Consider the following 11,623-nt stretch of genomic DNA (forward strand, 5'->3'; position numbering starts at 1 on the left):
CTGTGCAGGCAGGCTGCGGTGGTGGCCAGACCGCCCGTGATGTAATGACCGATTAGGAACTTCCCCTTGGAAGCCCAGCTTCCTCTAGGAGCCAAAGGTGCTGGAGCTGAGGTGGGGGGTGGGGAGGGGTGGGTGGAAGCGAGTAAGAGGAAACTCCTGTCAGCTGGGCCCAGCTTTTGGAAAGAGTTCAGCAGAGAGGCTCGTTCTAAGCTGTTGACCATTAACATGGCCCTGTACACATTCCTTCTCTGCTTTTACTACCGGAGCCCGGTGGATAAAGAACTGGTCTTCCCCTCCCTTCACAAAGAAAAGAAAAAGAGCCTCTAATTAATGCTGCATCTCTAGACTTGCTGCAAAACCTGAAGCCATTTCTGCAGCTTAAAATGACAAAGGAGAGTTAAGTGGAAACTCCTTTTTCCCTCTAAGTTTGATAACAAAAACTACTTATCTAATGGGCAAACAAGGCTTTAAAAGGGGTGTTAGGTTAACCAGATGCAGGGCCACGTAATTACTCCCAGGCCTGGGAGCCACAGATGAAAAGCTGCCGGTTGGATTGGAACTTGAAGCCACAGGCATGACATGGGACAGAAGAAAGGAGTTTTCCAGGAGGGCAGGAGGCCTCAGTGCAGCCCTGTGCAAAGGGGATTGGAAAAGCCAGCCCTGGGCCCCTTTTCAGCTCTGCCACCAACTTGCTGGGTAACCCTGGGCAAGTCACTTAACTTCTGTGGGCTTCTGAGACTTTGAGTATCTCTTCTTCGCTCTCGGTAGGGTCTGGGCCTGTCTGTCTGCCCTTGTTTCAGGACCATCAACGAGGGGCTGAGCAGGCCCTTTCGGTCCAACCCTGGGAGAGCCAGGGAGGTTGCTATGGCCCAGGTGGGTGTGAAGCAGCAGCAAAGACTTGGAAGGTGAAGGAGTAGGGACCGCCTGCTCCCCTGCTGACCCAGACCCCTGAAGACCCAGAGGACTCGGGCTGAGCCTCCCACGAATGCCCTGAACCTTTGAGTCTAAGCTGGGCACAACGCTGGTTCCTTCAGGGGTGGCTGAGTCCAAGGCAGTCTGGCCAAAAGGAAAGCGGGGAGCCGGAGGAAAGCAGGCTGCAGTTTATGCTCAGGCTCTTGGAGCATGCAGCCCACGGGGGAGCACACAGGAACGTTCCTGCCCTTTGTTTTGACAGAGAACTGCTGATTCGAAGAAGCGAAAGGCTTTTCTTGGGATTTCAGCACTCCCCGCCTCCCTCAGACTGCAGTCAGCTCCCTTGGTGCCCCTGCACCCCCACAAAATTACATGTTGGGCTCGCAGCACCCTCCCTGGGCAGAGAGGCGTAGAGAAAAGAATGCCAGCCATCAGAGGGGCCGATTTCTATGCAGGGGAGAAGGCCTATTGTTGGGACCAGTCACCACCTCCTCCTCGGCACAGACAGCCACCACCCTCTGGTGGCAGGAATGTGGGTGCCACCGGGAGGGAACAGGGCTTGTCCCCTGGGCCACTGTGGAGCCCTGCTGGGGCCACTCTAGGACAGCCACAGGACATTGCCACTTTCTTCTTTTTAATTTTTTTCAAGGTATCATACCTAAAATGAAACCCACCGTTCTTTAAGTATCCAGGGTGTGGCTTTTTACAGCACAGATGCCCAAGTTCCCATGGTTCCAGTCAAGAAATAAGATATTTCCATCATGCTGGAAAGTTCTCTTGTGCCTCTTCCCAGCTGTCTCCCTCTCCCCAGGGGTAACCAGTATTCTGATTTATTTTATTTTATTTTATTTTATTTTTTTATTTTTTGAGACGGAGTTTCGCTCTTGTTGCCCAGGCTGGAGTGCAGTGGTGCAATCTTGGCTCACTGCAGCGTCCGCCTCCCGGGTTCCAGCGATTCTCTGCCTCAGCCTCCCGAATAGTTGGGATTAAGGCGCCCGCCACCACACCCAGGTGATTTTTTTGTATTTTTAATAGAGATGGGGTTCTGCCATGTTGGCCAGGCTGGTCTCGAACTCCTGACCTCAGGTGATCCACCCACCTCAGCCTCCCAAAGTGCTGAGATTACAGGCATGAGCCACCATGCCTGGCCACTGTTCTGATTTACATCGCCGTAGATCAGTTTGCTTTTTCAAGAGTTTTGTCTTGGTGGAAACACACCGCCAACCCTGTGTCTGGCCTCTCGTGCTCAACGGGATGCCCTTCAGATTCATGCACCTTGTTGCAGGTTTCGGTAGCTTGTTCCTTTTTCTTGGTGAGTAGTGTTCCATTGGCTGGATGTGCCTAGTTTTTGTTTATTGGTTTTCTGTTGATAGATATCTGAGCTGGTTTCTGGGTTCGGGTGGTTAGGACTACAGCTACTAGTCCTAGCAACATTAACTAAATCACGGAAATTTAGAGCTGGGGAGAGTAATGATCTCATTGTTAGGATGGGAAGACTGAGGCCAGAGGAGGGAGATGACCTGCTGGATCAGGGCCAGGAGGCAGGACTCCTCCCAGGCTAGTGCCACTCTGCCAGATCCACCCCAGACACAGCTCCTCTCCTCCTCCCCCCGGAACCCTCCCAGCAGGACCCAGAGTCTGGCTGGGAACTAGGCCAGGCCCTGAGCAGGGGGTAGTGAGCGGGAGTTTCGGTCAGAGCTCGGTCATCTTTGATGTTGTTCACTCGTGTCTGACTCCCTGGTATTTATTTGCAATTAAAGAGCTGGTTCCTAATTAGGCTGATGGCCGTGGGAGATGATGGTACCACAGCCTAGGAGCCACGAGGAGAAAAAGATCCTTCTGTAAGAGACTGTCCCCTCACCTGAGTGGCAGCCCAGGCTTGTGACTGAGAGGCACAGGGGGAGGGGGCTGTGCAGCTGTGGGAAGTACAGAGTGGGGACCATGGGTTAGGGGGCGCCCACCTTCTCACTCATGGTGTTGCAGAGCATGTCAGCTTGTGTTGGACACACCACATGAAATCTGAATGCACATATGTGTGTGAGAGAATGGAGCTAAAGCAGGGCTCATTCTAGACATTCAGACATTTGTTGCTTCATTCTTCCATTCCTTCACTCACTGGGCACCTCTTTCACCGCAGGTGCCAGGCTAGGGGCTAACCCCTAACATTTGTAAAGTGCTTTGCGGTTTGCAAAGGGCCTTGTCATCCACAGTCCTATTGAGACCTTCCATGGTGGTGACCCTGGGCCATGACCCCCAACCCCACTAAAGATCCCTGGCCTCTGAAGGGTAAGGCCAACACTGGAGCCCGTAAACAAGGCACCTCCTTCCTTCTGCACCCACTTGATTTTGCCAGAGTTTCCAGAAAATTCAGAGATGGACTGTGGTGAGTGGGGTACTTAATTATTGAATCAGTCCTTTTACAAATACAGAGACTGAGGCTTGGAGACATTTAGCAGTTTATCGATGGCCACATATCCCGTCAGTGGTGGCAGCCTTAGGTCATTCTCACTGTGAAACCTTTTGGACCATGCGGCATGGATTAGAGTAGAATTCTGGGCTCTCAAGTTCTGGCCCTAGGTCTGCCACCTGCTGCTGTGTATACTTGGGCAAGTCCCTCGACGCCCCCCAGGATGCTGTCTTTGGGGCACCAGATTATTAGACTCCATTAGTGGTCCCAACAGGCCAGTCTCAGGACCAAGTTTTCATTGGTCCATGGTGACAGAAATAAAAATAAGTTAGAAAATAAGTCTGTACATGGCAAAATAAAGCAGTGGTAGTCTGGGTGAGCAGTGGCTCATGCCTGTAATTCCAGCACTTTGGGAGACCAAGACAGGCAGATTGCTTGAGCCCAGGAGTTTGAGACCACCCTGGGTAACATGGCAAAACCCGGTGGTGTGTGCCTCTAATGCCAACTACTTGGGAAGCTGAGGAGGGAGAATCGCTTGAGCCTGGGAGGTCGAGGCCGCAGTGAGCTGTGACTGCACCACAGTACTTCTGCCTGAGTGACAGAGTGAGACCATTGCTCAAACAAAAACAAAAACGAAGCAGTGGTCGCCCTGTGTCATTCCCAACTCCCCTGTTAAAAACATGTGTTCGTTTGTGGAAGCCTGAAGTGTTGGGTCTCACTGGATAAGATAATGTCAGCGGATACTCGAGCTCTGACGCCCTGGGACTGAGAGATGAGTGGGGACAGGGAGGCTGAGTGGGTGGCTTACCCTCTGGATCAGACAAGAGACCCCAGTTTTTGCCCACCACCCTTCAGTGCCCTAGGGCCTGAGCCCAGCAGCCTACCTGCTGGGCAGGATTCCCCGTGGGGTGTGGGGTGGGGGCAATGTCTAGGCACTGGGACATATTTTATTTCCTGTCCCCTTCCCTTTTATTAGGTTGGTGCAAAAGTAATTGAGGCAGGAGGGTCAGGTCACTTGAGCCCAGGAGTTTAAGCCCAGCCTGGGCAACAAAGCAAGACCTCATCTCTACAAAAAAGCTTTTGAAAATTAGCTGGGCATGATGATGTACATCGTAGTCCCAGCTATTCAGGAAGCTAAGACAGGAGGATTGCTTGAGCCCAAGGAATATATGCAGCCCTGGGATAGATGGAGACCCACCCCACCCCTTACCAGTCAGAGAGTGTAGACCAACTGGGGGGCACTGACCAGGAGCGCAGACACCTGTTAAGGCCAAGGGAGGGGCTGCAGTTCAGGTGCCCCAGGAAGGAGAGGTCAGAGAGGGCTTCCCAGAGCGGCAGTCTGTCTCCCTGAATTTGGGAGACATGGCCAGGAGCGCAGGCCTGATGAGGTGTAACCCAGTCTTTTCAACCAAGGAAGCCGCAGGGGATGGGGCCTGGCTCAAGCCCAGGGTGTCCCTTAGCTGGATGGCTGGGGCAGGCAAGGCCTGAAGGCGGCTCTATGGGTTCATCCCCAGTCATAGGGTACCATAAGGTGCACTGGGGCTAGGCTGGGGACATGGGTTTTGATTGGGGGGATGGAAGGAGTTTGGCCTGGCTGGGGTGGGGGGAACTGAGAGGAGGGGGATAGGAAGTCCCACCTGTCCTTGAATTGAAAAACTTTTTCTTTCTTTCTTTTTTTTTTTTTTTTTGAGACAAGGTCTCACTCTCATCCAGATTGGAATGCAGTAGCACAATGACTGTTCCTGGTAGCTTCAAACTTGGGCTCAAGCAATCCTCCTGTCTCAGCTTCCCAAGTTGCTGGGACTACAGATGTACACCATCATGCCCACCTAATTTTTAAAAGTTTTTTTAGAGATGAGGTCTTGCATTGTTGCCCATGCTGGGCTTAAACTCCTGAGCTCAAATGAGCCTCCTGCCTCAGCCTCCCAGAGTTCCCAGCCAGAAACCTTTTGGAAGCTGGGAAAGAGAAAGTCGTTTCCCCCGCCCGCTGTGCCCCTGTCCTTCCCCAGCTAGACTCTCCCTTTTTTCCATGGGTGGAGTAGAGCTGTCACTCTGTGGCTGGGCAGCTGTCTCAGAGCCTTGTCTGTGAAGAGGTGCAGCAGTGACCCCTCCCTCAGTGAGACAGTAAAGTGAGTCCTCCAAGAGTGGGGATAGTGACACCTCAGCTTGTAAACAGTAACCTCTAGGGCTCATGGACCATGAGAGCAGTCATGCTTACAGATAGGGAAACTGAGGCTTAGGGAGGGAGAGGGACTTGCTCTGTGTGCAGGTTTTAGGAAGGAGCCAGGACAGAACTCTCTCTGGAGTGTGGAGAAGAGCTCCCCTCTAGAGTGTGGCCTAGCACCAAGGCGGCCCCAGCATTCACTGGTGTATACCCTGGGCCGCAGTTTCCTCACCTGTGGAATGGGCTGCTAGCAGAGGTGAGACGAGGCTGTTGTGAAGAACGGGCCCAGCTCGTAGAAGGCACTCATGGATGCCGTTGCCCGTCCTGTCTCCCAGCATGCTCCAGGCGTCGCTTCTTTGCATCCCCACCTTGCTGTGCCTGACACACTCGTGGAATTCTTGTTGGTTGGTGGGCAGTGTGGGTGCTGCAGTTTCGTGGCTAGGCTGGCATGGTGCTGCTTTTCTGGCCCTTGGGGACTCCCAGACCTGTGCCAGGTAGATGGCTGGGGAGAGGGGCACTGGAGTGGGGTGGCTGGAGCTCAGAGTCTGGCTGTTCCCAGCTGCCCACCTGCTGGGACTGGCCTGATGCTTGCAGCCTAGTGACCTCCCAAGGGCTTGAGCTGTCTCTGTCACTATTGCCCGCTGGCTAAGGGGCAGTTCTGTCGAGGGCAGGATGCGGGACCTCTTCCTCCTCTCCTGACCATCAGCTGGAAGCATCAGAGGCCTCGCTGGAGACTCTGAGGCAAAATGATCCAAGCTGCGGGCTGGTATGAGGACTTGGATTACCCCCCAGCAGACTTGGGGACCTGTGTCTGGGACCTCAGTGCCAGGCCCAGGGCAAGGGGCACACTCATGAAACCTGATCCAGCCCAAAGCCACAGCAGAGCAGTCAGCCTCCTGCTGGGTGGCTGGGCGGGCCTCCCAGTGTGTAAGGGGATGTCAGGGGCCCTGCCACCCTGTTCTTCTGGGGCTTCTAGGCAGGGGCAAGACCAAGGCAAAGGCGGCCAGAGCTGGCCTCACTCAGGCTCCCAGGTGAAGCTGTTAGAAGTGTTGTCCTCTGGGATTTGGTTGGACTTTGATCAGTTTTCCTCAGAAAAACAGCCATGAAGTGCTTTGCTTTGCTCTATCAAGCCTCCAGCAGAACGCCTCCCTCTGCACAGGCCCAGGCCAGAGACCTGTGTGGAAGCAGGCATGGCAGGCAAATCATGTCACCTCACTGGGCAGTTATAGGTGCCTGCCTGCTTCTCAGAGCTGTGAGCTCAAAGGAAAGGCCAGATGTCAGAATCTGAGAAGCTGGCTACATGAGAGCAGGGAGCACCCTGGCCTGTGTTGGTCTGAACTTTGGTCTCAGAAAATTGTTAAACTCCTCCAGACACACAGACGGCCCGAGTCAGAGTGACAAGGGATTTCAGTAACATCTTAGCTCCCCCTTTGCTATACAGTGGGGAAACTGAGGCCCAGAGAGGAGCAGCACACACCTTCGATTGCTGGGCAGCTCCAGAGCCCCTAAGGAGCCATTTTCTTTGTCATTTAGGGACCCTCAGCTCCTCTGCCATGCAGTAGTAGCTGCAGTTCTGGTACAGACCTGCATTTCCGGCAAAGAAAGGCAACTCAGGTGGGCGGTACCAGGAGGCTAAGGCTGAGGCAGGGAGCAGTCAAGCAGTCATATTTATAACAAGGCCACCACAGGAATCCCACTGCTCCAGGCTGGAAGGGATCCTGGGGGCAACTCCTCCCACCCCCAGCCCGCCTCCCTGTGCTTGAGTCCTCTAATGTGATTTCAACCTCCCCCACCTTCCCCCAATAGCCTAACCCTACTCTGTCAGGTTGAGACTTGGACTAGTGGGTTCAAATTCTGGCGGGGTGCCCTCCTCTGTAGAACGAGGAGAAGGTGGCGTCCTTGCAGAGTGATCGTGAGGACCAAGTGAGTCCTGTGTGCTGTGAAGAGTAAGAAGTACAGTGCTCCACGCCGGGTCCGTGATGGTTGCTCCACAGTCAGCCCCTCCTTTGGGGGCGTGCAGGCAGTTGTCTGTCTCTCCTGCTAGCACGAAGAGGCAGGGGCAGGGTGTGCAGGGTTCATGTCTGCGTCCGCAGCACCTAGCACACAACAGGTGCTCTCTGGCTTGCACTCTGTGGCTCATAACCTTTGTTTTCTCCTTTGTGTGAGTTTGTGTGTGTGAAAGAGATGTCCCGTTGTGCGCCATATTTCCTGAGGACAACCTGGCACACAGTCGGTGCCCACATGACTGCTGAATGCTGGAAACCTTACCCAGCTCCCACTGTGCAGACAGCAGTGCCCACCTCCGCTCCCCGGTGCCTCCCACCTCCCCACCCAGAATAACGCGGCGGTCCCTGTGCTTGTCCCGCAGACGCCAGCATGTCTCCGGACGCCACCAAGCCGAGCCACTGGTGCAGCGTGGCGTACTGGGAGCACCGGACGCGCGTGGGCCGCCTCTATGCGGTGTACGACCAGGCCGTCAGCATCTTCTACGACCTACCTCAGGGCAGCGGCTTCTGCCTGGGCCAGCTCAACCTGGAGCAGCGCAGCGAGTCGGTGCGGCGAACGCGCAGCAAGATCGGCTTCGGCATCCTGCTCAGCAAGGAGCCCGACGGCGTGTGGGCCTACAACCGCGGCGAGCACCCCATCTTCGTCAACTCCCCGACGCTGGACGCGCCCGGCGGCCGCGCCCTGGTCGTGCGCAAGGTGCCGCCCGGCTACTCCATCAAGGTGTTCGACTTCGAGCGCTCGGGCCTGCAGCACGCGCCCGAGCCCGACGCCGCCGATGGCCCCTACGACCCCAACAGCGTTCGCATCAGCTTCGCCAAGGGCTGGGGGCCCTGCTACTCCCGGCAGTTCATCACCTCCTGCCCCTGCTGGCTGGAGATCCTCCTCAACAACCCCAGATAGTGGCGGCCCCGGCGGGAGGGGCGGGTGGGAGGCCGCGGCCACCGCCACCTGCCGGCCTCGAGAGGGGCCGATGCCCAGAGACACAGCCCCCACGGACAAAACCCCCCAGATATCATCTACCTAGATTTAATATAAAGTTTTATATATTATATGGAAATATATATTATACTTGTAATTATGGAGTCATTTTTACAATGTAATTATTTATGTATGGTGCAATGTGTGTATATGGACAAAACAAGAAAGACGCACTTTGGCTTATAATTCTTTCAATACAGATATATTTTCTTTCTCTTCCTCCTTCCTCTTCCTTACTTTTTTTATATATATATAAAGAAAATGATACAGCAGAGCTAGGTGGAAAAGCCTGGGTTTGGTGTATGGTTTTTGAGATATTAATGCCCAGACAAAAAGCTAATACCAGTCACTCAATAATAAAGTATTCGCATTATAGTTTTTTTTAAACTGTCTTCTTTTTACGAAGAGGGGCAGGTAGGGCTTCAGCGGATTTCTGACCCATCATGTACCTTGAAACTTGACCTCAGTTTTCAGGTTTTACTTTTATTGGCTAAAGATAGAACAAATTGAAAAGGGAGGAAAGTCACATTTACTCTTAAGTAAACCAGAGAAAGTTCTGTTGTTCCTTCCTGCCCATGGCTATGGGGTGTCCAGTGGATAGAGATGGTGATGGGGAAAGGGAGAATACACTGGCCATTTATCCTGGACAAGCTCTTCCAGTCTGATGGAGGAGGTTCATGCCCTAGCCTAGAAAGGCCCAGGTTCATGCCCCCCATCTTTGAGTTACGAGCAAGCTAAAAGAAGACACTATTTCTCACCATTTTGTGGAAATGGCCTGGGGAACAAAGACTGAAATGGGCCTTGAGCCCACCTGCTACCTTGCAGAACCATCTCAAGCCCCGTAGATCTTTTTAGGACCTCCACAGGCTATTTCCCACCCCCCAGCCAAAAATAGCTCAGAATCTGCCCATCCAGGGCTGTATTAATGATTTATGTAAAGGCAGATGGTTTATTTCTACTTTGTAAAAGGGAAAAGTTGAGGTTCTAGAAGGATAAATGATTTGCTCATGAGACAAAAATCAAGGTTAGAAGTTACATGGAATTGTAGGACCAGAGCCATATCATTAGATCAGCTTTCTGAAGAATATTCTCAAAAAAAGAAAGTCTCCTTGGCCAGATAACTAAGAGGAATGTTGCATTGTATATCTTTTTTCTTGGAGATTTATATTAACATATTAAGTGCTCTGAGAAGTCCTGTGTATTATCTCTTGCTGCATAATAAATTATCCCCAAACTTAGCAGCTTAAAATAACTAACATTTATTATCTCCCACAGTTTCTGCAGGTCAGGAATCTGGGAGCAGCCTAGCCAAGTGGTTCTGGCTCGGGGTCTCTGGTGAGGTTGCCATCAAGCTGTCGGCCAGGGCTGCAGTCATCTGAGTCTTGACTGGGTCTGGGGGACCTGCTCCAAGCTCGCTCATGTAGCTGCTGGCAGGAGCCCTCAGTTCCCTGCCATGTGGGCATCTCCACTGGGCTACTTACTGCATGGCTTCCCCAGAGCAAATGATCCAAAAGAGCAAGGGTGAAGTTGCTGGGTTTTTTTTCTTTCTTTCTTTCTTTTTTTTTTTTTTTTTTTGAGACAGGGTCTTACTGTGTCACCCAGGCTGGAATGCAGTGGCCCCATCATGACTCACTGCAGCCTCAAACTCCCTGGGCTCAGGTGATCCTCCTGCATCAGCCCCTGAGTAGCTGGGACTACAGGTGCACACCATCATGTCTGGCTAAGTTTTGTATTTTTGGTAGAGATGGGATTTCACCATGTTGCCTAGGCTGGTCTTGAAATCCTGAGCTCAAATGATCCTCCCACTTCGGCCCCACAAAGTGTTGTGATTATAGACGTGAGCCACCATGCCCAACCTAAGCTGCTGTCTTCTGTAACTAGATCTCAGTAGTGACATACCATCGCTTCTGCCATACTTATTGGTCATACAAACCATCTCTGTTACAATGTGGGAGGGACTACACAAGGACATGAATACCAGGAGACAGGAATCATGACCGCCACATCCTCCAAGAAGAAAAACCATTTAACTTTGTTTCCCAAAGTTATTTACGAATAGACTGTCCCCACTCCTGTAATTCTGTCCTCATACCGAGGCATGCCGGTGCTTCTGGGCTGACCACAGCTGGCCATGCCAGGGTGCTGTGCACTGAGGCCCTGGACTGAAGACACTCAGCAGAGATGGCTGTCTCACTGGAATATTCAGAGAGCTCTTGTTGTAGGAGCAGGACGGGAGGCACCTCAGGCTCACAGGCAGTTTGTGGGTGCACAGCCAAAAGGAATAAGCAACCACTCCATGGGAGTGCCGAGGAGGAGTAATCAGGAGGCCTCCTAGGAGGCTCAGTGCCTTGACCTCCAGTCCTCACAGGACAAATGAGCGGGAAGCTGGCAGGCTAAGGGTGGCAGAGGGTGCAGGAGCAAACAGTTTGGGGGTGGCAGAGACCATGAAGCAGGAGGGGAGTTTCCAGACACTCGTGCTCTGGAGCCAGGCTGCCCGAGTTCAAATCCCAGTTCTGCCACTCAGAGTGACTTCAGTGACTTAATAACTTCTTTACGTGCTTTGGTGTTCCCATCTGTAAGATGGGAATAAGATTGTCCCCACCTCAGAAGTAGGTACGAATTGGGAGAGTGAAGCACACCACGCACTACCTGGTCTGTCACCAGGACACAGCTGCCATTATTCACACAGGGCCAGGGCTGGAAAGGGCTGGGCAGCCCTCAAACACCAAGTTGAGGAGCTGGGGTGATCTTCAGGGAGCAGAGGGGAAGGTGGGCTGCTTCTCAGTGGGCCAGGGAGACGAGTAGACCTGGGCAGCTTAAGGATCATTGCTGGGTCCCCTGAGCCCTGAACCCATCCTGGCTCCCCTTGAGCCTGGTACCTACCAATGCCAGTCTCCTAAGAGGGGCTTCTTGCCATTAGAGGAAGCAGCCAGTCACCCTGCAATGCCTGGATGTGGAAGTGATCATTATAATCTGCCATCATCATGGGTTCACAGCCCCATTTTATTGGTGAGGAAACAGGCCCGGAGCAGAGAGGTGCTCATCTCAAGCCTGTAGTCAAGGAATGCTGGAGTGTGACCCAGGTTTCCTGCCCCCTACCCTAGAGACTATTGCATGCAGATTGAAAGTTGACATCTTCTCCCTGTCTCTCAGAT

At 52.9% G+C, this 11,623-nt stretch overlaps 1 protein-coding gene across 1 annotated transcript in view; it reads left to right on the forward strand.

Moving 5' to 3' along the window:
* The window catches only part of SMAD6 (SMAD family member 6), a 79,447-nt gene extending 70,604 nt beyond the window's left edge, over window positions 1-8,843 (forward strand). The window contains exon 4 of the mRNA XM_031002430.3: window positions 7,852-8,843. Within this exon, the coding sequence (XP_030858290.1) occupies window positions 7,852-8,390 (539 nt within the window). The 3' untranslated portion in view covers window positions 8,391-8,843. The remainder of the gene's footprint in view (window positions 1-7,851) is intronic.
* Window positions 8,844-11,623: the final 2,780 nt, after the last annotated feature.

Source organism: Gorilla gorilla, chromosome 16 (genome assembly GCF_029281585.2).
Source record: "Gorilla gorilla gorilla isolate KB3781 chromosome 16, NHGRI_mGorGor1-v2.1_pri, whole genome shotgun sequence".
In the NCBI taxonomy this organism is placed as follows: domain Eukaryota; kingdom Metazoa; phylum Chordata; class Mammalia; order Primates; family Hominidae; genus Gorilla; species Gorilla gorilla.